The 24,675-nt window shown below is 38.6% G+C and overlaps 1 protein-coding gene across 1 annotated transcript; it reads right to left on the bottom strand.

The window, feature by feature from the left end:
• Nucleotides 1-836: 836 nt before the first annotated feature.
• PALMD (palmdelphin) lies at nt 837-24,338 on the bottom strand. The gene is made up of 8 exons (XM_036388215.2): nt 24,045-24,338; nt 18,738-18,818; nt 13,617-13,747; nt 9,086-9,200; nt 8,189-8,222; nt 7,982-8,092; nt 6,187-7,284; nt 837-2,465 (listed from the first exon to the last, which is right to left on the bottom strand). Exons 1-8 carry the CDS (start codon nt 24,087-24,089, stop codon nt 2,422-2,424), a joined length of 1,659 nt encoding a protein of 552 aa, XP_036244108.1. The 5' UTR covers nt 24,090-24,338; the 3' UTR covers nt 837-2,421.
• Nucleotides 24,339-24,675: the final 337 nt, after the last annotated feature.

The raw sequence follows: 24,675 nt of genomic DNA on the forward strand, positions 1-24,675 counted from the left end.
CTAGTAGGTCTGAGAAATTCTTTGCTCACATAAGTCTGATTCTGACTTCTTCAACGGGTTTGTGTGAAGGAGGAAACTGTTGCACATACCTGAGTAAGTGATACAGCAGAGCTGGCACAGGACAAATTCTTCAGAACATGCTTGGAGCCACCTGGTTTAGTTCCTACCTGGCCTAGTTCAACCACTGTCTTGCTTCTGCTGGTCTTCCTTGTGCTGTGCAAAAGTGACTTCACATAATACGGACCACAAAGCTGTGTCACTCTGAACCAGCTGTTTATGACCATCATCCCACACAAAGGATACTGTACATAAGAATGACTGCAGCTTCAGCTTTGCCTCTGAGAGACTTTTGTCTCGTGGGGCCTTAGAAATCACTTGGCTTTAATGATGAATTAGAGTTTTGCATGGCATCTCTACCGACATTTGAAAAGATAACTTGCCACGTTGTATTTCTGTTCTTGTTGATATAGGATGCAGGAAAACTCTGGGGCTGTAGCAATCAGATGACAAATATTCCTACTTTCCAGAAGCACAAAGCTTTCTAGTCTTTCCTTTAAAGTACTTGGGCTAGTATTGTGATGATAGTTGCTCCCTTTTCCATGTTATTTATGTTTAAAAGTACAGGTTGTTGGGGGAGCAGAGGATGAGTGACCATAGCTATCTGCTTCTGTTACAAAAATTGTTTGTGACTACTTCCTATCACTCACCTGCTCTCATTTTTTGGTGTATCCTTAAGAGTTGAGGCTGAAGCTTTCTGCTTTCACAACCAGCAAATGACAGAAGAAGCATAAGAAAAAAAACCCACTCTAGAACAGCAAAACACAAGAGGATAGGCATACAGGAAGTGTACTATAATAAAATTTATTTGTTCTTATTTACTATTCCACTCTCCAGGTAACCGTTTCTGATAAATCTTAAAATATGAGATTATTACCCACATCAGACTGGGAGCCACCAAGTGTTTAGAGGCTACAAATCAGTCAATTACTACCATCGTGCCTCAGTATGAGGTAGTAACTTCAGTTTCCTGCTTTGAAAAGAATACCAGCAAAAAATTACAGTGTTTTTGTTTTTTTTTACTGGTGCATAATTAGAGTCAACTATACCAGAATAACACAACATGAGCTTTATCTGTTTAGTGTTACAAATTGAGGCTAAGACCTAGTAAATTAAAGCCGTTGTACTGATTTGAGTATAATGGTGTAGTGTCCTATGAGGCACTTTCTCCCCAAGAACTATGTACTGGAAAATCTGACTTGGATGTGATTTCTCCAGATGTGATTGAACCTGTTTTTAGGGCCCTTACCTCCTCTACCATGTGGAAAGAATTAACCTGTTTTTTGGTGGGAGCCTTGAAACTTGCTGGAGAACTGTGCCCAGCAGTGGCTGCACCTGTAACAGATCTTTGTATTCAGCTGCAGAACAAGCTACTGGCAGCTCAGCATTTCTGGTGGGAGGCTTGCCTGATTTTAGCTTCCCAGCCCACTGAAACCTAAACAGTATGGCTGTTGGAGTCCTTTTTCTGTTGTTGGGGGTTTGTTTGTTTGTTTTGGTTGTTTTTTGTTTTGTTGTGTTTTTTTTTTTGATGGACAGCACTGCCTGTCTGACAACCAGTTTCTTGGAAAAGCAAGGAGCTTTCTCAGCAGGCTGGGAGGCAAAACCATGCTCAGGAGGAGGTCAGGCTGTTCATATTATGCACAGGACTGATCTGTGAGGTTGTGGGTGGGCAGCATGTTTGTGGGATGGTGAATAGAACAGCCTGTGGGGATGGCTACACTGTCATATGTAACATAGAAGGGTGAATGGACTGTGGAGATCTAGAAGGATGCTAAATATTTCAATATGCTGGCTTAATTATTTTTTGTTTGTTCTGCTATCACTTAAATAGGAATGCTTTACATTTCATCCAAGGTAGTATAATAGGAAAGCATGTTTTATGTTTACATGTCTTCCTGCTCCTCTCTCACATTTTGCTTTTTATTAACCAATGCTTTTACAAAAAGAAAGCTGCAACAGCATTTTCAGTCAAAATCAGATAGATTGGCACACTTTAATGTGAAACAACATCCCATGAAGTTCCATGGAGATAGGTGTTTATCTGCTCTGTGTATATAGCAACAGCATATTTCTGATTGTCAGAACAGGTATGCACATGTCTTCATACTTGTATATACACTGCATTTATGGCCTTATGTAACTTCCCACTACTTTTAACAAAATCCAGGATGTGATGTGTGTGCATGTGGCAGTTGGTCAAATCTGAAAGTCTGTAAAAGTCCATTGCATTATGCAGAGGGCAAAATAGCCCATGAAACAGAGTAGCAAAACAAGCATTATGATCCAGAAAAAGTATGTGGAAGAAAGTCTTCTTAGCTTTATCTGCTTTGAGTGGTAATTTTTACTTCCATTTCATTACAGCTGTTAAAGGACTTTTTTCCCCAGCTTTGCCATTCTCATCCTCAGAGCTGCAAAAATAAACAAAGCCATTGCATTTTAAGTCTTTCTTTCTGATTCTGAAGCAAAATCTCCTTATTTAGAAAAATGAAGAATACACATACCTCCGGTGGTTAATCCAGCAGAATAAGCATTGTTTTAGTGTTATAGAAAGAAATCAGTAGAAGGTGTTAGTTCTGGTAATTTTGCAATAAAGTGAGTATATTTAGAAATCACTCCATAACTGCTATTTAAAAATTAGCACAGCTACCTTCTATTTTGTCTCTGTTACTATCACTAACACAGAGTTGGCTTTGCCCTTGACTGGATGCTGACAGATTAAAAGGACACATTAATAATTAAACAAACTCTTTGTTTAAACTAAACTCCTCAGTGGGAGCTATAACTATTTGGAAACCTTTTCCTTTTCGATGATGCTCAAAGCAAACTTTTGTTTCTTCCCAGTGTTGTGAGTCAGAGTGGGAGTTAGTCATGTTCCTGATTTCATCTGATGTAGAAACAGCACCTGTATAAACATCAGTATGGCTATTGTCTGTTACTGGGTATAATGGGGGTAAGTTTGAAAGGGACAGCAAAAGGCCAATGATTTAATGTTAAGGTTGTTTTTGGAACAGCAATATAATGCTGTTGTTTGATATGTAAAACCTCCCCCCAGCACATTGTTGAATAATCTCCATTACTCTGACCTGCTAGTTTGAAGAGTTACCAAAAATAGTGTGTCTCATTCCTGCACCCTGCATATGTCTCTGTGCTGAGACACGAGGGGTCAAAGCAGCTGTTTACTTGATTTACACGTGTCAGCAAGTGTCCAGCTCAAGTTATGTTTTGAATGCTGAAGTTGATGCAAATCAGAGAAGCATCTGAGTAACTTTATATCATAGAGCCACTAATGTTAACCTTAGCTCTTACAAAGACACTGTGTACTTTTTTCAGGCTGAGGAATTCTGAAGGATTCAGGCTCTGGTCGTGGTTTGAGAACAGTCAGTTTGATGCCTCACTTCTAGCTCATGGTCTGTTTTTGTCTTGTTCTATACATTACAGGAACAGATGGTGTGCATGAATCTTCATTAAAAAAGATTTTCGTATTTTACTTCAACACAAATGGAGCTGTCTCCATTGTGTTTTTTGAAGGTTGCAAAGCTTCCAGTGGTAGGAAAAAAAGCTCATCTAGACTAGCTAGCTGCCAAAACCCTTGGACCTTTGTGTCCCATGAGAGCCTGTTCCACACCGTCAGTATGTTTTGCTGCTTATTCAGCTTTACTTTTGCATTTCCTTATTCATTTCACTATGTCTAGCCTTTGTTCCCTCCCAAGGACTTTTCATTTTCCTAATGAGTATTGCATCTTCAAAACATTTGCACTTGAATTAATTTGCCTGAAATTTGAAGAAGAAAACAAGCCCTAATAATGCAAATACGGGTGTACCAATTATAGAGTTGTCATCCTTTTTTCTGTATCTCTGCCCTCTGGTTTTCTGAGGGCACATACTTTGAGATATTGGTCAAGAAGGGAGCTTGTGGGAGAAGGAAAATTGCTGCTATGTGGAAAGGTATGTCCTACATCTTTGTAAGATTGTGGGCATGAAAAGCTCTTAATTTAATCTGATCTGTCTCTATATAGCTTGGCACATGGAACAATGCCTCTGCCTCCTTCTCCTTGGCCATTGCTAACTGGTTCAGTAACTTGTTCTGAAGGTTCATCTCTTTCCTAAAGAAAAATTGTTACATAAGGGGCCATTATGCTGGTCTGTCCAGTGCTTTGTTTTCCATTGTCTTTCAGAGTCCCCAGTGCTTGTTTAATGTTTAAATGCTGCAAGTGCTTCCCAAAGCTTTAGTTTCCAAGAGGATTTGTTTTAGTTTAATTAATGATGAGCTACCAAAAATAATTGACTCCACTCTTTTGTCTAGCGGTGCTTAGGGTGAACCTGCTAGGGTGGGCATCAATGACTGCTTTGAAAACAATATATTTCTCTAAGAAACAGCTCTGTATAATTACATTGTTCTAGATTGAGAGGCTTTCCTGGTTTTGTTTCTCTTTTAGAAGTCTCAGTAGGATTGTAGGGCTCCTTGGGAAAGATTGAGTCACTTCCTGGCTTTTTCCACTGATCAAAAATGTCCCAGGGAGTGGCAATAAATAAGTGGAGGGCTAAAGAAGAGTATGGCTTAGCTCCAAGTTCTACTAGGTATGAAGATATGCACTTGGAGGCAGTGCTGACTGGGGGAATTTTTGAGGCAATTGCCAAACTGCTTTTAATGTAGCTGGGATCCATTTTCCCCAGTTGCCCATTTTCTTATTGGTGGAATAGTTATAAGTGACCCTTCTCTGTTATCCTATACTTATGTGGGAATTAAGGGACCATCCCCAAAATATAATGGACTGGAGCAGATTCTGGAGTGGTTTATTTTGCCTGTACTAACTACTTCTGCTGTCAGTTGCTGATATAAAAGCTCCTGGCAGCAGCCCTTAGTGCTGGAGAACACAGGGAAGTACAGAGATGGTAGGATGGGTGCTTGAGGAAGGCAAAGGTAATGGAAAAGTGTAGTGGCCCTATTGACCAGAAAGGATGGGCAGCACTGCTGCAATGTTTCTGGCTTTTGTGTGCATGTCTCAACAATGTTGATACTCTTAAAAGCTGAGAGCCTTGCTTGCTGGACAGTTCTTCCCAATCACTGCCTACTGATGCAAAAATACTTGAACGTTCTTACATGATCCAAAGATCATCCTCTTTCCTGGCTTTACATGAAGTGTAAAGAATTCCTGGGTTGTCAGTTCAGCTTTAGCCAGGGTCTAAATTTACATTTTTGCTGCAAATTCTCTGGAGGAGAGAATGTGGCATCAGGACCCCTGATCTTCCTGTAATTCAACCAGGCTGTTCTTTCCTTCAAGTGGAATGTGACTAGTCTGCAATCTGCTGCTCTATAAGTATACTTAAATGGAGTCTAATTGAATGTGTTAAAGTGCAACATAATAAAGAAGAGTTTTCTATATTTCTGGAAGATTCTGCTATTGCTTTCAAACTTTTATTATAAAACTTTATAGTAAGAAATAGGTACCATATGTATTTATAGAATATATAAATTATTCAAAAATAACTCTGTGGACTACTGAACAAACAGTGCGTAGTGATGAAAACTTTCTCATTATCTTTCAGAAGTTACAAAAATGTCTAACTCCGGTAAATGGAAAAATGTTAGAACTTGCATAAACACTATCATGACAATGTTGGCAATGTTGATTCCTTAAAAATACAAAGTAAAGGTGATTATTAAGCAGTCTTTCTTATTTAAGGAGTAACTTGGATGGTCTAGGAAGTAGTTGGAATGCAGACAGGCAGAAAAACATGCCAGTGAGGGAGGAGGAATTGTTAGGTAGCAATGCTGTTAGTTACCTGCAAGAAATGAAAACTAATTCTGCTAATTTTGGTAGCATTAATGGAACTTGAAAGAGAACCATTTTTAATCTTTCAAGGTTATAGGAATGGCATTTCTGTAGTAGTTTATTTTCCAAATTTTGGTATGGTAACTAGTGCATTGCTGAAGACAAAATAATTCAACAGATCCAAAATGTAGATTGGTATTTGTTAACAAAGAAGAGCAAAAAAATGATTATTAATAGCGTATTAGTCTGAAACAATCCAAACAATATAAGAAGTGATACAGTTGCCAGCAGATAAGAGCAATATCAATTTGCTACATGAGTGAGCAGCAGTTACATGATTTTCCTTTTCTGTTACCTGTTAGTGAGGGATCTTCTGTACCATCTCCAGACATCTGGCTGTGAAGATGAGTGTGGTGTGTTGGTGAGCTTAAGCATTCCTCTTGTTCTTGCAGGGAGATGGAATTTTTGTGGGGTACCTTGTTCAGGCTCGCACCCAGACTGCTCACAGGGTTTGTCTGTTGGGCTTCTGTGGTTTTCCTGTTTGGTGGCTGATAAACTTTACTGTAATGGCCTATGGGATGATATGCTGGTTTCTCAGATTTGCTGTCGTCTTCATCATCGTCATCAATGATAACGAGTTCTGCACGGATGACCCCATCGTATGGGGACAGCTTCTGGTTTGCTTCCGCATCGTCATCGTCAACGCGCTGGTAACCCATGAACACCATCGTCACAGGCTCAGATTCATCCACGTAACAAGGTACAGCCTGCACAATGTTGTACCGAATATCCTCCTCATCCTGAGGTGCAGGGGATGCTGCATTAGCGTGACAGGGATTTAAAAATCTTGTCTCACTATGTTTTTCCGTTGTGTTCTGGTAAGGTTTTAATTCCTCATGTGCAGCATTTCTTTCTTCATTATGAATCATCTTGTTGTCAGGATTAGTGTGCACTTTATTCTCTGTATGAGAAATTACTGGAGAGGGAGACTTTGGTTGTATTACCTTTGGAAGATCAAGGCCATTCTCTTTATTTTGCTGCATAAAGGGCTCTGTTTTGGAAGAGAATCCTGTCTGATGATTGCTAAATCCGTTCATCTCTCTTTTATCAGTGCCTTCTGGTTTTGGTCCTGGGACTAATTTGTCTTTCTGAGGAGTAACTGGCCTGCAGAATTTGTTTGCAAAGACAGGTTCATGGTATTCTGTGGGAGACTGAGAATTTTTTTCAGTTGCCTGCCGTAGCAGGTCTTCCACTTCAACAGGAGCAAGTTCATCCATCCCATTTTGTGTTGTGGTCCCATTTGAGGACACTGCATAGACTGACTTCCTGCCATCATCATAGACTTTAATTCCTGTCTCTTTAAACTCCTTTGAGGGAAGAGGTATTGTTGATAACACTGTGTTTTCTCCTGTCTTCATGTCTTTTTCAACCTTAATTTCCATGGCAAACAATGCTGTTGAAAGAAACAAGTGCTTAAACTGGCAATGCAGTAGCTGCAAGAAATACAGGACTTCTGACAGTGATAGAAAACAACTGTCAGAATGAATTATTAAATATGTGAAATTATCACATACACAAACTGTATATTAGATTCTCATTTTGGATGTCCCCTTTTATCCAGTGGAAAAAAGTATTTTCATTCTGTGAGGAAGAATCAGCTGTTGAGACAGTTTTCATTACATGATAGACTGAGAAATCCAGATTTAACCTTGGCCTCAGGCGTTATGCTGGGCAATAGCAGCTGAAAAGCTCCATGTGCTGTGATGCCAGAGAATCTTGGGCACTCTGAAGGGTTAGGAGGCTTTGTAGTAGTTGGGAAATTGCCTGACTGACTACTGCTGGCTACCCAACAGCTGTAAGTGCAGATAGAAAATGAGAAATGAATGATATGAAGGGAGTCTGTACATATGACAGGCAGAAGAATGAAGTGCTGGAAAGAAGTGTCAGTGGTGAAAAGTTATTCCCAGTGGCACATACTTTACACCACTGTCTCACCTCTCAGTTTTGATGACCTAACTGGCAACACAGCTTAAATGAGAACAAATGTCTCATATCTGTAATGTGTATTCTTTGCTTACAGTGAATTAGATTCAATATATAGGAAGCTCTTGTACATATCAACACCTTCTGGAGTTACTAATAAGCAGTACCTTTTCTTTTTTCTTCATCATCCGTGTCAGCATGTGCTGTGCTTCTCAGTGCAGAAGGTCTGAAATACTTGGGAAGGTCAGGGATGCTGGCATATATGTAGTCTGCTGCCTCTAAGTAAAGAAGATCCACAGATCCACAAAGCATTAGTATGTTTTAACTTATTTCTACAAGAAGCTTTTAAAAAATAGTCTTTTGACTAAACGTACCTTTTTCAAATCCAGTTTTTTCAGTCTTCACAGACTAGGTGGGAAAGAGAACCATTAACAATGAATGTGATAGTTACTTTTAAGATGTTAACTACACAGTGCTTTGGTTTCCCTGATAGTTTTAACCTTTTGTGTTCACAGCTTCATACAGAGAAGGGCCTAAAAGTGAAATATGCTCAGTTGGAGCATAGAAAGTGAGAAAGAGAAATTTCTGGGGTCTTATGCCACTATGATTCCAAGTCACACAGGGAAGGACAAAAATATTATGAAGTGTTAAACAGTGACCTAGCCTCCCACTGTGGCCCAGCCTGGTTGGTGTCAAAGGTTTTTTTACAGGTCCTACTTTGACTTTCCAGTTTTACTGATCTCCCTGTGTAGCGAATGTGTGAGTGTATGTAAGAACAGCTGGAGAACTGAAGTTTAGTTTCATCACTGTATTTTTTGAGATGGTTTAAGATAATTAAAAAATACTAAAATTACCTTTTGACAAAGACTAACAGCTGATAATATTAAGATGCATCATGATCTCTGTCAGGGACTTGGTGGAGAGCATGATGCAGTTTAACTGGGCACGTCACCTGAAGGAGCGTGAGCAGACCAGCCTCGGTACCTGGTCTGTGCCTGGTGTGTCTGTCTCTGGCTGAGATGCAAAGCTGCTGGTGTCAGTGGCAGTGCTGTAGATGAGTAAAGATAGGAATTGCTCCCCCACCCCCATAAATAAGCAAATGGAGACATGGGCACTTAAACAATGTAACATCTTGACCCCTCTTGTGTTTGAACTGTTGTCACTTTGGACAAGAGCTCATGACCACTCATGGGATCCAGCTAGTTCCCCTTTCCCTGAATATGATGATGATTGAGTAATAAATTCTATTTCTGGAATAATATAACACTAACCTTTATTATGTCTTCTGTTGTTTTCTCAACAGACTTCAGTTTCTTTAAAATTGCTTCTTCCTTAGCTGAGACTTCCATTTCTTGTCTTTCCAGAGCCTCAATTTCCTTCTCCAGTCTGCAATCACAGTTGCATTTCATTTAATACCAGGCAGAGAGCAACACTGTGGAATTGATGCATTGGGAATATGGACGCTAGTAGAGATGGTTCTACTTACCTTGACAAACTTTGCTCTTATATGAGATCAACTTATGGTTTCACACACATTGGGAAAAAGGTGTGAAATAGTATTTTCATTTAAAAAGAAAAAACCCAAGCCCAACAATAAACAAAGCCTTCCACATTTAAACATGAACTATTTTGCCAGTTAGGACTTGGCTGATGGGTTAACTCTTTTATTTTAAAAACCTTTATTGTTATGTGAAAGCAGTATTGAGGCTCAGAAGTAAAAATTTCTTTTGGGCTATTGACACTTGCTGTAGGTTTGTATGTTACTGCTACTTTCCCTACCCTTCTTCTGTGGTAAGTCTCTGTTGTATGATTTGTTGCATATTAAAACTGAGTACAATGATCAAGGTATCTTTTTTCCTGATCAGAGTTTTTATTTTCTTATTGTATGACAAACACTTCTAGACAGAAATGTCCAAGATAAAAAATTGAATCTCTGTGTCAGAGAGGGAGAAAGCACACTGCTAAAGTAAAGCATCTTAGTCAATTTTTTCTCTAAGGCAGTGACTTAAGCAGTGTCCTGTTTCCTATTTTTTATTCCTTCTTATCAAGACTACTCTTTTCTTCATAAGTGCATATTTGTTGAGTTTTAAATGGAATTTGCCTTACTAGCTGAGTAGTTGGGAAGTCAATTCTCCATGAAGATCTAGAATCTAACTCCAGATTTAACTCTGAAGTGGGACTTGAACTGAATGTCTTATGCTGTAGGTTAATGCTGTATAACTTTAGTCTCATAGTTCTTTTTAAAAAAACTTCTTTTAACTTAAAAAAAAAAAAAGAAATTCCAAAAGCTTCCATATTTTCCATATGAGTGAAATATGCCTGCTATTTTTTTTTTTAATCCATGCTGGAAATCAATGACTGTAGACCTAAGGCAGCTGCAACTGATACCACCTTTTGCTGAGAGCAGTCAGAATAGTTACAGCTGAGAACAAGTTACAGACAGGGTTATAGAAGTGTTGGCCTATAACCCAGAGGGAAAGAAGTGTTGGATTTTTGTACTTTGACTTCTTTACTGTGTACTAGGATTCACAATATTACACAAAGTCACCCTGAATTATTAAAGTCTGCCATCCCTTTAAAGTAATCAGTCTAGAAAAGCTGAATGCAGGTTGACAGATTAGCATTATTGATTTCCTTCTGTGTGGCTGAGGAATCTGAATTACCATTATGGCTCTTGCCCTATTTAAACTCAGATATGTAAAGCTACACTAACAGGGTGCTACGTGGACTTATCTGTTGGTGACAATGTCTCTTTTTTGATATACAAAGGTATCACAGACCTCAGAACAGATACAGGAAAAAAACCCTTCAGGATGAAAGTAAAAGCTAAAAAAATATTTAAAAGCTGCTCACACTCTGGACCTGAGCTCTGCAAGATGGCCTTAGAACCCTGATCAAAGGTACCGATTACAGTGCTAAAATTTAAAAAATTTTACAAGGGGGATGAATATTTTTGGACAGCTATAAAAGAAAGTAATGACCATGTGCCATATTTTTGCACTTCTTATGGAACAGTCTTTGTTTAATATATTGATGTTTTATTTTTATTGACATGTTTATTTTTAGATGAGAGTTGATCACAAAATTCTCATAATCTGAAAATCATTAAAGACTCACAGAAGCACAATGAGCTGAAAAATCATTCACTTATACTGTCGATTTATTTTAGTCTTGGCTCTAAACACTTCTAGACACACAGGTGTAAGAAGAGGAGAAAAATCTTGGAGATACTTTAAAAAAGGGAGGTGGGGAAAAAGAGAAAACACAACCCCAAATACCCCAAATAAATCACAGATTATAAACACCATGTATTTACCTGAGTGATCAAGAAACAAATTACAGTTTATATATGCTCTTTCACCCATACCAACACCCACTTTATATGGTAATTAAAATCTCAGTGATTCAATTCTCAGTGGGTTTAGAGAGAAACTCTCATACCCATGTAATGGGAATTGCATCTAGACTCTAAGTATCTCTTTTGCACTTATGCTTGCAAAACCAGATTTTATGGTTCAATTTCAGTGTGTGCTGTGAGTGTGCACTCTGGGATTAGTAGAAAGAAAACTTCTAAGAGATGTGATTTGTATAGTTCAAAGAAATTGAAGCTCTTATAACGTCATGTGGTTGCAAAGTTAGGCCAAGATCTTTCTGGTGTGTTTAAATGTTTACAAGCTTCTAAGTCAATCACATATTTATGAAGTTATATCCCAGTTTGTCTTGAAAGGGTCTAGCAACTATTCTAGCAATTATATGAAACTACCTTTTGTACAGTGCTGCATTTTTTAGGAGAGTAATGGAAGTATGACACAGCTACTGTATTAAATCTATCCTTTGAATATTTGTCCTCTTTTCAAGTAGCACTGATTATTTGAGAGGGAGAAATGAGTAGTATAGAGGTGTGGATGTGAGAAGAAACCTTAGAAATCAAGACACTAATTGAAAGGTTTCTCTAACAAAGCAGCAGCTGAATTCAGATCTATGGAGATTGACTGGATGCTGCTGGCCATCAGCTGATCTGCTGCAGCTGGCATCACTGCCACCCCGGGAAAAAAATAAATGGCTTGAGAACAAAAAGCAGATAGGAAGATACCACTCTGAAAAATTCTAGACTGAGGGGAAAAGGCAGTTTAGCAAGCTCTCACAGGCTTTGAGGTGAGTCAAATGCTTTAGCAGCTCTCTAGTATAGCCTTGAGTCTGCTTTCATGCAGCACATTACAAGCAATTGAATAGACCTCAGTTGTTTTGCATTTTTAAATACGTTGTTCAGCAAGTAATTCCATCAAGAATGAGTGTTATTAGCTGAAGATTTAGTGAGAAAACAGGACTCTTATTTCTTTATTCAGCTTGTACCCTGACCAAGGATGTGCTCACTTGGTTCACTGAAGCTTCAAATATGTACAGAGGGGAAATGGGACAGATAGTGTAAATGCAATTTTTTGTCTGTAACCAAAGCATTCAGCCATTTGTCTCCAAGGTGGCTCAGGCTGCTTGCTATTCACTGTTTTGTCATTGATACAAAGAATGGAACTTCTTCCTTTTACAAAAAAAAGCTCAAATCTCAACTGATTAGCAGACATACCCCACCTCAATTTGACACTCAAGTAAAGAATGTTTCAAAACAGAGATCCCATTTAGGAAGGTGATGGCAAGGCCCATGCCACTACTGTAAATAATCTGTCAATACTTGCAATTGTCTTCTCAGGAGAAAGAAGAAAAGACTTGTGCAAGGGTAATCAAAGAGTCTTTAAAGCGATTCATAATTTTTAACTGAAGACAAAACACACACAGAATATTCAACAGAGTGAACTGGATATCTCCAAATCAAATGAGTTTTAATAGTCAGATGCTTAGGAGAAAGAATTCTACTGAGCCTCTCAGTTTGTTATTTCTACTGTATGATGTGTCTACATGATCAGTTTAGCAATGTTTGATTTACAGGGCAGGACAAAGGTCAGACAGATTTTTGTTAGCTTTGGTGATAACTGGTGTAGCAAAAGCACTGTGCAAGAACTGTATGATGCATATTTTATATTTATTAGTGGACTACATTCCTAGGTTTCTGTATCACTGCTGGCTGGTTTGAAACTACCTTGGGTGTGTATAAACAAGATGTAATGTTATTTAGAAGGCAGTGTGGATGTTTTTCCTGATGCCCTAGCTAAATAGTTATTAGGGAGTGGTAGGAAATTTAATTTATAGCAAAAGACATGTGAATAAACCTTCCTAAGTTCTTAGCTCAGGCTTTGCTTATAGTTAACAGGACTTGGAATCTAATCTTTCCTCTCACTGCTTAGAGAAGGGCTGAACTTCCAGTGGTCTGATGGGGAAATGCTTGTTCAGCACCATTTCCTTGTTGCTCCTTAGCCCATTCTAGCCCTAGATGCTGTTCTTTTCTGGTACCTAGTGTCTTATAGGCCCCTCTTGCATGCCTTCAAAATGACAGCCTCTGGGATGCTTTCAGGGCTTGCTGGCTGCCTCCTACCACTGCAACAATGAACCCTACAGAGGTGTGTACCAAGATATTCTGTAGAGAAAAGTGCTTTTGAGCAAGAAGTCAGCATAATTATAGGACAAACTAGCATGAGGCTGCTACCTGTAAGCCAAGAGAATTATTGTCTGCGTCAGAGATGGAGTGCATTCTGTATTCTCTAATTCTGACTGACTAGAAAACACAACAAGAATTGCTTTGCTCTGCATGTGTTTAGCATTTGTTGATACTTTCATCTTTTACAAAATAAGGTAGGACTTGTGAGATGGGACCATTTTAACTGAGACACAAAGGCAGGGGTACTTCCCTACCTGAAAATGTCTTGTTCCAGCTCATGAGTCCGTTGTTGGTCCTCCTGATTCTGCTTTTGCATTTCTTCTTCTTCCTTTGGAGTCATAGAACTAAAGCCATCCAAGAGCCATTTTTCTCGCAAGGCCTTTTTCTGATGGGGAAAAATAGACAAGTAAGTAAATTCTAGAGTTAAGCTATTTAACCATTTGCTGTATTTGTCTTGATGGCACAGATGTGATCTGCAGCATTGTGATCTATCCAGCATAAGGCAACCCGACAACAGTGAGTGCCACTGGAAGAGAAAAACTAAATTTTTGTGTTTGGAGATTGACTTAAAAGCAAAGTCTTTAGGAACAATGCCCCATTTTATTAGTTCACCCAACAAAAATGTAGAATATGTCAGCTGTTATCCAAAACAGATTAATATGGGTAAGTGGATCCAGTGGTTTGTGTGTCTTCAGTAAAGCAAACCAGTTGTGCAACCATACATTCAACAGACTCATGTGAAAGACTCCAGTCAGAAGCACAACAGTTTTGTTTCAATGTCCAGAATTTCTGGGGTCCTGGCATTGCATGGCTTCTGGAAGGAGGTATAAAAGATGAGAAGTTTCTGTAAATAAGATTGTATGGGAGTAGAGATCTCTAGGGAGTTAAAGATGCAGTGGTACTCCTGGAAGTTGAAAGGATCTTGTGCACTTATGATAGTGAACTCACATTTCAGCTGGTGAAGATGTGTGGGGTAAGAGAGGCAGTGGAAAGGCGGAGCATGGGTAGCTGCTGTGTTTAGTGTTTCAGTAGACCTGCTGTGTATTTAGAGCTGCTGTGGCAGGGGCAGTCCAGAGCTTAGGTATTTAGGTCCTGACCTGGTTAGTGCCTGTGAAGTTCTTCCTGTGCAGTGCTGGCTTACAAATGGGTGTATTGTGTGTGCACAGGTAAATGTATCTCTGTCAGCTGTGTTCTCAAATTCTGAAAAATACCATTGTATGCAATGATTGCTTCCTACAGCTGCTTTACACTAGGGCAGGTGGTACCTGAAAGTCATCAGAGCTCTCAAAAATACTCCTGGTAAAATAAAAAATATTCTTGGAGATAAGTTCGTATTTGCAGGCTGAAACTTGTAAACCATGCCACATTTCTTGCACTCTTTTTACTCCTTTCAGTCTAACTCAGGGGTATATATGCAGTTGCTGCCTTGGGGAAGGAGTTGGGACTCTTTAGAAATACTCTTTCAACAGGCAAAAAAGGAGCACACATATAAAGTCTTTAATTAACCATGAATGTCCCAGTTATAATTTAGAATCCTTGAGCTGTCTAATTTCCATATTAAGTTTTTGGTTTTCTCCCCCCATACAGTATTGTTAATTGCAGGATGTGGATGCAGATACATTGAATTTTGACTACTGCTGCTTGAGGCAGTGTGCCCAGCACTGCTGCATTAACCTCAGTGCTGCTTGCAGGGGCTGTTGGAATCCCTGCCTGCATCCTGTGTTGAGTCACTTCAGCTGTTGCTTCCTGCACTTTTCTATTTATTTTGCATTTTCCATGAGGTTATTACTGAGGCCCAACTGGCAGAGGAATATATATGTGGGACCTTATTGCAGTCAAAAGTAATTTTCCACTTGACATATAATGTCATAGAAAGTGTGTCTAAAACAGGCTTGCTGAGAAGTCTGGGCACTGTGGTGCTTTTAATTTTTTTACTTGTGGGATGTAAGAGCAATGTTTACAGTTGCCTTTGCCTGCAGGACAGTAGTCTGTCTCTCTCAACACTGGGTCCTAGGAAATCTTGGTAAACACAGGTTGCTCAAAACTGATGTTCTGAGCCTTGACTCTGTCTGTAGAATCACTTTGCAGCACTTCCTTGTAGTTGTTTTTTAGGCTCTAATGAAATAAATGCGGATTTTAGTAGGATATCTTTACATTATCTGGTAGATGCAGGTAGCCTGGTGTTGGCACAACTCTTATTGACCACTAAATACTGTATTCTCAAGCTGGAGGGCACATAGTTATTAATTCCCTTTCTATCAGGCTGTTTAGCTTTTAATGATAAGTAGGGCCTCTAGAAAAGTGAGGTTTTCATCTTGGCTGGAACAGTGTTAGTCTAGCACTTATGTCTCCAAAAATAAACTGATAATTCCTTGTAAGATTTAGAGTGGGGCTGGCACTGTAGACCTCAGAAACCAATACCATGTATTAAAATCAACAAAAGCTTCTGTCTGTATAGGGTTAGGCCCAAGAGAGCAAACTCCCTAAATACAAACATAACACAATAGTATTATTTTTGCATGTTTCTAGAGCAGTTTGCTGCTACACCCAACTAAATGCCATGTAATTTTTTTCATTTAGTTAGCCATTTTTGAAAGAATGACACATTGTGTAGTTTGGAAAGAACCTTTGAATAAAAGAGGGTTTCATCTGCTCCATCCAGGCAGAGCCACGAGCCAGTGCAGGAGCAGCTGCCTTGGGCCTGACAGGTTTTTCACTGGAAGGAGGAGGTGTGTGACAAGCACCTACAAGGTAGCACTAATGGAGTTCAGGCATGTCAGAAGCCTGAAAATTAATAAACTAAACTGTGAAAGCTCTTAGAAAGTACATGCAAATCAGTACTGACTGCACTTTTCAAACAATTCTCTCTGGTCCTTTCCCTTGTGGCTTCAGTGAGAAGGACTCCCAAGTAGAAGGAAGAATTGGTTGTTGGACCATCTGGAATTACTGGATAAAATTTCTTCTGTACCCACACTAGCAGCCTCCAATAACCCTTGCAGCTCTGTGAAGCCCTGTCCACACAGGTATATTTGCTTGCATGCCTCCACATCTACATTCCCCACATGTACTCTTCTCTCATTTGAGAGAAGAGTACCTGTAGGGAAATAATGTTCCTTCTCCACTTGTACCAAATAACTAAGATCTGTCATGATGCCCCATGTGTATTTCTAGTAAGAAGTTTACTTGGGGGCAGCAAATAAAGAAATTGGGAAGCTAGAGCAGGGATTCCTATTTACAAAAAGGAAGCTAAAACTTCCTTTTTTAGGCAACAAAAAACATACCAAAGAAAAGCTCCAATAAAAACAAACAACCAGAAACCAAACCAACAACCTTCTGATAAACCTGTTGCTAAGGGTTGTAAATGGGAAGGACAAAATGAGGAACAGGATAGTGCTATCCATCTAGCAAGAACATCTCTGGCAGTGAGATTTACTAACCTGCAATGGTTTCCTAGGGGACAGGTGTGAGCTGTATTAATAGATCACGGAGCACTGGATTTCACCATGCACATAACTGGTATGTGTATAAATGGGTGGAATCAGCCTCAATCCCTAGGAAAATGATCCCTTAATAAAATTTTCTGCAGTGTTTAAACGTTTTAGAAGTCTAAATCTGTTTTAAAGCAATTCATGCACTGGATCTTTTTGTTGTTTGACTCCATTGAAATACCTGAATTAGTCTGAAGCAAGAATGTTCATTAAGGGACAAAAGTTCTGGGGTATAAAGCAAAAGCTGTTCATGTACTAATGTGTTTGATATTAGGTGCCTGTCGTATTCCTGAGCTGAAAAAGTAGTCTACATTTTGTGTGCTCCAAATAACTAATGATGTACATGTATTTATACAGCATACGTGTGTATGTAAGTATATATTTAAATGTATGCTTGATTCTTCTTTTCCAAGTGAATCATTTCTTCAACAGATCCTTGCTTTGCTTTGTATATGCAAGAGGACTGATTTAATTTAAAAGCTTTTCTGTATGGTTTCTCATACAACAGGCAGAGAAATCACATCCTCTGTTCTCTTCCAAAGTAAAACCATTTCAGTAGTATTTTTCCAGGATTGTTTTAGCCTCTCTGAAAACTCCATAAAATTTCTTCAGAATAAGCACAAGGTTGGTTTTTGCTTTCTTAACTTTTAAAACTCCAATGGACCTATTAATTTTAGCTATGAACATGTACTAAGTCTGTAAGGAAATGGCCCTAGGGCTCTGTCTGCACACAGCAGTTGTGAGGATTAGCTGGTTGTCTACAACAGATCAGTTTATCCCCCTGTAAAGAAGGGCAAAAGAGTCATCTGGATTTATAGACATGGAAACTTGAAATAAAACTTTCAGTACTCGATGTAGCCATGTACCATGATGGAGGAGTCACATGTTTGCTACTCAAAGGTTACAGGACTTGGAAGGGATATTCCCCTCCCTTTTAGACAACATGTTCCACAAATGGCCAAGCCTGTCCTTGGAGTAACTAGCTTCCAATAAAACCTGGGCATAGCTCTGTGTTGGCTTGCCTGGCCCAGTGTACTGGTCTATCATGGCTTTTCATTTTTTTGGCTTGACACAAAAAAAAAAAAGGGTGGAGGAAGCTCAGGATCTGGTGGTGGCTGTTTTGAAGAGGAGCCTGTTTTAAATATGCTCCTCTCACATTTGCTGGAGGAGACACACCACGCTCCTGTGTTAGATTCAATATATCTCTCTTGAGACTGTTTATCTGCTCACATAATGAAAAGACATGGACTGCCAAACTGCTATAAACATTTTAAGAATAGTGGTGTTGGGTAGAAATCAGTGCAATTTCAGTCCTCTACAGAGATGGATCTTTAGGTTTCTTATACCTCTGGACTTTGTAATCCTGAATTTACCAGGCCATATTTGAGGACAATATTTTTAGCATTTATGCCTTTTTTTTTAATATACAAAAAAAGGCATTATTTTACTAAAGAATAATTAAACAAGCTGACAAAAGCCTACAGCCAAATAAATATGGTGTTTTTATTCTAGGAAAAAATGCAGTTAGACCTCATCATTGTGCTGCACCCTGTACCAAGTGGGGTTGCTGTTGTGGGATTAGGGATTGAACACACCCAGTCTGAAATGTGAGGCTTAATTTTCATCTGTGAGTTTTTCCTGGTTATGATCTCATTTTATGCCATGTAAGTGATCAAGTAACATTAGCTCCCCAGTGTAATTTTTTTCAAAGAGTGATGCTTATTAAAGTCAAATGGAGTCCTGGCAGGACTCCACAAAGCTGTGAAAATTTGACAGTAAAAGCACGACTTTAATGCATGAAGATTTGCATTCCAAAATCCCCAACCTTTATTCATGCTGTATGACTTAAGGCTATCTTTAGTTACATAAATCTAACACTTTACTTACCTTCAAATGTTGGTGTTTCATTTTTTCCTCTTCTACTTTTAGACGTTTCTGTGTAATTTCTTCTTGCAGTTTTCTTTTGTCCTACAAATTAAGAACAATAAAACTTTGTTTAGAGAAATTACTTGTTAATAAAATTATTATGTGAGTGTTCAGTAGGGTGAAATCAATCCATGCAAATAAAGCCTTATTATAAATCTTATGTGGTGCTTAGGTAGTGCATCATTCTTTGCAGCAATAACTTGATCCTACACAGGTATGGTTTCCACTGCTCTTTCTCCAAAGTACACTTAAATGTGTTAATGACCACACAGAAGGGATGGTGTAAAATAAAAATTATTTACTCTTGGGAAGGTTAGGGGGAAAAAACAGGAAGAAAGTACAGTTTAACAAAATTGTACATGCAGAATGAGGCTAAAAATGGGTCCTGATCAAAATTCCTGAGGCAGCCCACACATCATTTAGGAGAGGAAAGAGTCTGCATGGTCTGCACTGAGCAGCTGTGATACATCACTAGATGAAATGGGCTGTCAGTGAATCCAGCACTGAGTTTATGTATCCTGTGGCTAATAGCTGAAATAAACAGGAATAAACAAAGACTTAGAAATTTGTTTTGTTAGTCAAATAATGGTAAAGATGAGAAAAGAGCAATGTGACATACTTCATATATGTTGTTTTCTCAATTTAAAAAGAAAATTTTTGCTTGTGCTCAGACTGTTTTTGTGGCTGCTGATATTTAGAAGGATAAACCTCATGTTGTACTGCTCTATCCTAGTGCCACTTTAATCCTTTTTATTACAGGTTAGAGAAAAAAGGAAATGGGTGAACAATGTCTAAACACTGGCAATGCTTGAGTCTCTCCTGTTTTTGGATAGCACTGTCACATGAAGTAACCTTGTGGCTCCTCTGTGTGAGGCCAAACACTGATTTAGTACCTTGTGTCCTCAGCAGCCAGGAGGAAGGAAATCATGCCAAAGGAAAGTAACTTTAATAAGGTGTATTAATAGGCTATTGTCTTGGTCATCCTTAATGCTGTAAAATTCTGTTGTTGGGCATGGCACCTTGCCATATGCCAATCAAGAAACATTTGTACTTGTTTCTTGATACATTTTGGGGAAGTAAATCTTCTGTTTGTCCTGTGCAGAAATGTTTGTTGACTGGAGGCTAATCCTTCTTTCCTTTCAATTAGAACAGCCTGGCTCTGTTAAAAAGGTGGTAGCTTTTTAATACAGAGTCTGTTTTCAGACAAGTATGGTTTAGGAAGGGGTTAACTTTTTCACAAACAGAGGAAAAGCCTCGCCCTTTCAGCCCACCTGTGGAACCAGCTGTGTGTAAGGACTGGACAAAGTCAGTAAGGAAGTGCTGGATGTAAGGCTGGGAGTTGTTCTCCACCATTTCCCTGGGATCTGGGATTTGGTAACAGGAAGAGCCATGGTGTGCTTGGCTGAATCATTTCACTGTTACTGGAAATGAGAAATTAGCAGAGGGGCCACAGGCTCTGAGGATGCTTTTTTGAAGGATAGGATAGGAAGTGGAAGAAGCCACCAAGCTTTATGGGGACCAAGGGCAGGATACAGGCTGGCCAGGCACTACTGATACTGTGCTGGGATTTCACAGGTGAACATCAACACTGATCTCTCACAGTCTGAAGAGTATAGCAGTTATTTATAAACCCTTTACAATTTTTCCTTGTTGGTATTAGTCTGCCTTTTTAATACTCCAAACAGAACAGGTGGGGCTCTTTCCTCAAAATACATGCTATTTTTATCTCTTGCAGTGGTTTTGTGTTTTGCCAATGCTCTTTAATACAATTAACCAAGTTACAGATTTAGGATCACTACAAAATGTAATTTTTCTGCAATGACCCTTGTGTGAGCCTTTATCCAAAAGCTGCTATGCTGGATTTTTCTTATCCAGACCTGATTTTAAAGACTAAGTATCTGGTCTCTGATTTTCACACTTTTCCTTACTTAGGAAATATTCCTATACCCTCATGGTATAGATGGCCTTTAAATAACCCATCATTAGATGAGCAGTATGATAGGATATTGTGTTTACAGATTACAATTCTTAAGAAAAACTCTTTTTGTCTTTACTAAAGTTCTGGATAAGATTCTTAGCCAGAGAATGAGCTCTTACTTGGTTTATACTATTAAAAAATATTTTAAGTCAATTTGAGTATTCTTTTTGTACCAGTGGGGATGCAATAAGAATTTGGGCAGTCTGAAATGAGTATTTATACATAAACTACTGTGCAGAAAGAAACCTGAGTATAAAGGCATAAATTAGTGTATTTAAAACTAACTGTTAGTAAGGAACCTATTTGGTAAAGAAACTTTTGCCTGTTGTTTTTTTTTTTTTTTCCAGAGGTCCATAATTCTTTTATGTCCAATGTTTTTTCTTTAAGTTTTCTTCTTGTATCCTCTGGTGTTCTATCATGCTTTAATTTCACTGGTAGGTATTAAATATCTGTTATACAGTTATCCAGATTGAATCAGCTGAAATGGATTGTCTTTTATATACCTAGTCCATAAATCTATATAATTTAGTCTAATTCCAGAAGCTAAGAAGTATGAGGAATCTTTTTGAACCTTATGTGCCAAAATAACTTTTAAAACCTGTTAGAACACTTTCTACCATGCATTCTGCTATGCTTTGTCTGCACATCATGTCTTGCTTTATGAAGCTTTGACTGTACATCTAATGGAATAAATGTTTATTCCTGGATAGCTAAGGGAGCCATGATTCTATTAAACCTCATACTCTGCCCCTCCAGATGATCATGTTGCTGGCAGAAGTCTTTGAAGTCCAGGAGTCCTCTCTTACTATGCTCTTGTTAATGTGTGCAGGATTTGCTTTTCATGACAGAGCATCTTCACCATTCCTTTCTGTTGTGCATCCATGAAAGGTAAGACTTGGTGTTAATTTTCACTCCTACTGAAACATGTGGGACTCTTTCCTGACTTTTGTGCACAAAAATGAATTGTGTTCTAGGCTGGATCTGCCTGAAAGAAAGGCAATGGTATCCACAGAGCAGTGTCTTGTGAAATATCTAGTCTGCCAAGTCCATTAGGTTGTGTCATTGTTCTACAGTGGGGCCAAAGATGGTGGTCTTGATCCCCTGGCAAATGCCACATACTGTCAATTCCATGGAGCAGCTAATGTTTTAACTAGTGTATTTTTATTTTCTTGTAATTTTCTAGACATTAAAACCCATTAAGGGTTTTAAAGCATCAAAGGTATTAAAGCTTTCATATCTTAAGGTATGAGAGTCTTTCTAACAAAATGAAGGCATTTTATTTTTGGCTTTTCTAGTCTAGATACTTCAGCAGCGGGTGGTAGTTACATAACAAAGGAAAAAGTTTCCTTTTCAGAGCCATGGAAGCATCAAAACATTTAATAACAGCAACATCATGAACAAAAACAATAATCATGTTTTCCTTTTTGTTTGCTATAGGGAGAAAAGGTTTGCAAAAGGCTTTGAGAGCTCCTACTGGTTGTGTTGCTGTCAAGGAGACAGGTATTTAACAACAGAAACCAATAAGTTTCAGTGCAGGTGCAGTTGTTGACTGCTGGAGTGCCCCTTGCTATCCTATTAGATCCTGTACAGCAAACATCTGGAAGGGAGCGCTTGAAATTCCCAGGTACTTTACTTGAGCCAACCCCCCCAGAGCCATGGAGTAGCTTGCTATTGTAACTGCAGGGTGTTGTTTCCCTGGACAACTCTTTCTGCAGGTTGGTAGGGCTGATAGCTTCACTTTAATCAGGCTACTTCATTTCTGCAGCTGGAACACTTCATGTGTTTCAACTGAATGCTCTGGATTAATGAAAGCAGAGAGCACATTGCTCCTTTACACATCAAGTGTAATAAATGAAGTCATAGGCAGAACCCAAAAATTATTTCCTATTTCTTTTAATGCAAGACACTGGAAGCTGCCCCAGTTTCTTTAAAGAAAACTGCTTCAGTATTCCTTTGGAAGTAAAGCTGCAGCTGGAGGATGCCAGCCTCAGTATGTTCATAGGAGTCCTCACCAGCCAAGAGTGCTGCCCCATTCCTGCCCCTGCATCCCAGGGAGCACAAAACATTGTGAGGCCTGGACTTCTCTGGAGTGCCAAAGCTGTTGTTATCTTTTGAGCCCATACACTAGAGACAAAGTCCAGGTTATGACCCTGGTTCAGGCAACATTGCAGTTAAACAAACAAATGTACTCTAAACCCTCTAAAACATTTCAAATTACCTTATTGTGGGCTTCTGTCAGGTCTCAAGTAAACACAGTAAATGGTCCTGTTGGCTCTTATCAAGTGTGATAATTAAAACACAACTGAATTAAAATCCAACCTGTTAGATTCCCATAGATTTCCAGTTATGCCTTCTTACATGTATTTTGATTCCAATAAGGTATTCTTTAATTCTGCCCACCATTCATTCTGCTAGTTTTGTTTCACAACTAATCTGTCATGTTAGGATTGTGACAAATACCTTTGTTTCTATTATTTATTATTAACTAAGAGAGTGAGTGATCCTTCCAGAGGTTTCCTTTCATCTCAGAGGGACAAATGTTGTTTCAGTTTAAGTCTTTTGTAAGTGAATAAGTTGAGTTGGAGATCAAATCAGAGGAGGATTTGGCTTCAGCCAATTTTTATAACATCAGGTTGTATTACTTGAAAAATAGGTTAGTTGTTCCTTTTGTACACTAGAAATCATCTCTTGGATTTCCTTTTAGAAGAGAAACTGAAAATGTTTTCTAATGTCTCCAGCACAGACTTCACTGAGTCTGTCCTCTGAAAACTGACAGGAGGAATTTTCTTAATCCAAGCTTGTCCTTTTTTACTTTTCAGACAGCAATACTTATGGGAGATAATTAATAATTCAGAACTTGTATTTAATTCCACAGTACAAATGAAAAATCTCTAATCTCACATTGTGAAATGTAAAAATTGACTTGTTCTGGAATTCTCTAGCTGCCTTCTGACCTTCAGGCAAACATTCTGTAATGTGTGTTTTACACTGTCCAGTAGTGATTTGCACACATACTTTCACTGCTTTGAATTTAATTTAAAGGTGCAATGCAACCAATACAACCCATGATGAAGTCAGTACAGTCATCTTAGCTGTCTTAAAGCACTATCCTATAAACTAAAATTATTAAGTAACAATTTCAAGCAGACAAAGTCTTTTCCTTTTCTGTCCTAAGCTAAATCATTATTCAGCAAACACACAGCAGCTCATTGCTATTATTACTTCTAAATTACTTCTAAGCCTTTTTTATTTTTTTTTTTAAGTAGAGAATTATAACCATGAGCACTTACTGTTATGGCCTGGAATCTTTCTTTCAGCAATTCGGCTTCCTCCATTCTACAAATCAAAAACAGACAAGTAGTGAAGGCAAAGAGAATGAGACCATAAGCAAAAAACCTCCTGGTGGGGCTACAAAAAAAAAAAAAGCTGAGGTGATTTGATCCAATTCCAGAGCAGAAACAGGCAGAATTTTTGACTTGTCAGAAGAATCCCTGAACAGATGAGCAGATCAGTCCAGACAGACACATGTAATGAGGGTGTGGAGAAGAGGCAGACAGGGAGAGCGCTGGCATGAGTTGACTGACAAGTTGGAACAGTGGAGCACAAGCTCTTTTCCTTCAGGAGCTGCCAACTCTTTGTTTTAATGTGCTCGGTTAGCGTGCCACTGCTTCTTTAACTGTTAAATGCCCAAAACAGACTCTTACAGGACCACAGTTGAAGTAAACTTTTATTGTGTTCCTATTTATCTTTCCTTTCTTTTTCTATACTACTGGTGATAAACAGATATTTTAAACTTATTAATATTAAATATTAAAGTTTATTATTTAAATTATTTATCTTATTTCACCAGTATATTTTAACCTGTTTTAATATTAGCATTGTAGATGGCATGGAGTTTTTTTGAGACAGCTGTTTCAATTT

This window comes from Molothrus ater, chromosome 9, assembly GCF_012460135.2.
Source record: "Molothrus ater isolate BHLD 08-10-18 breed brown headed cowbird chromosome 9, BPBGC_Mater_1.1, whole genome shotgun sequence".
NCBI lineage: Eukaryota > Metazoa > Chordata > Aves > Passeriformes > Icteridae > Molothrus > Molothrus ater.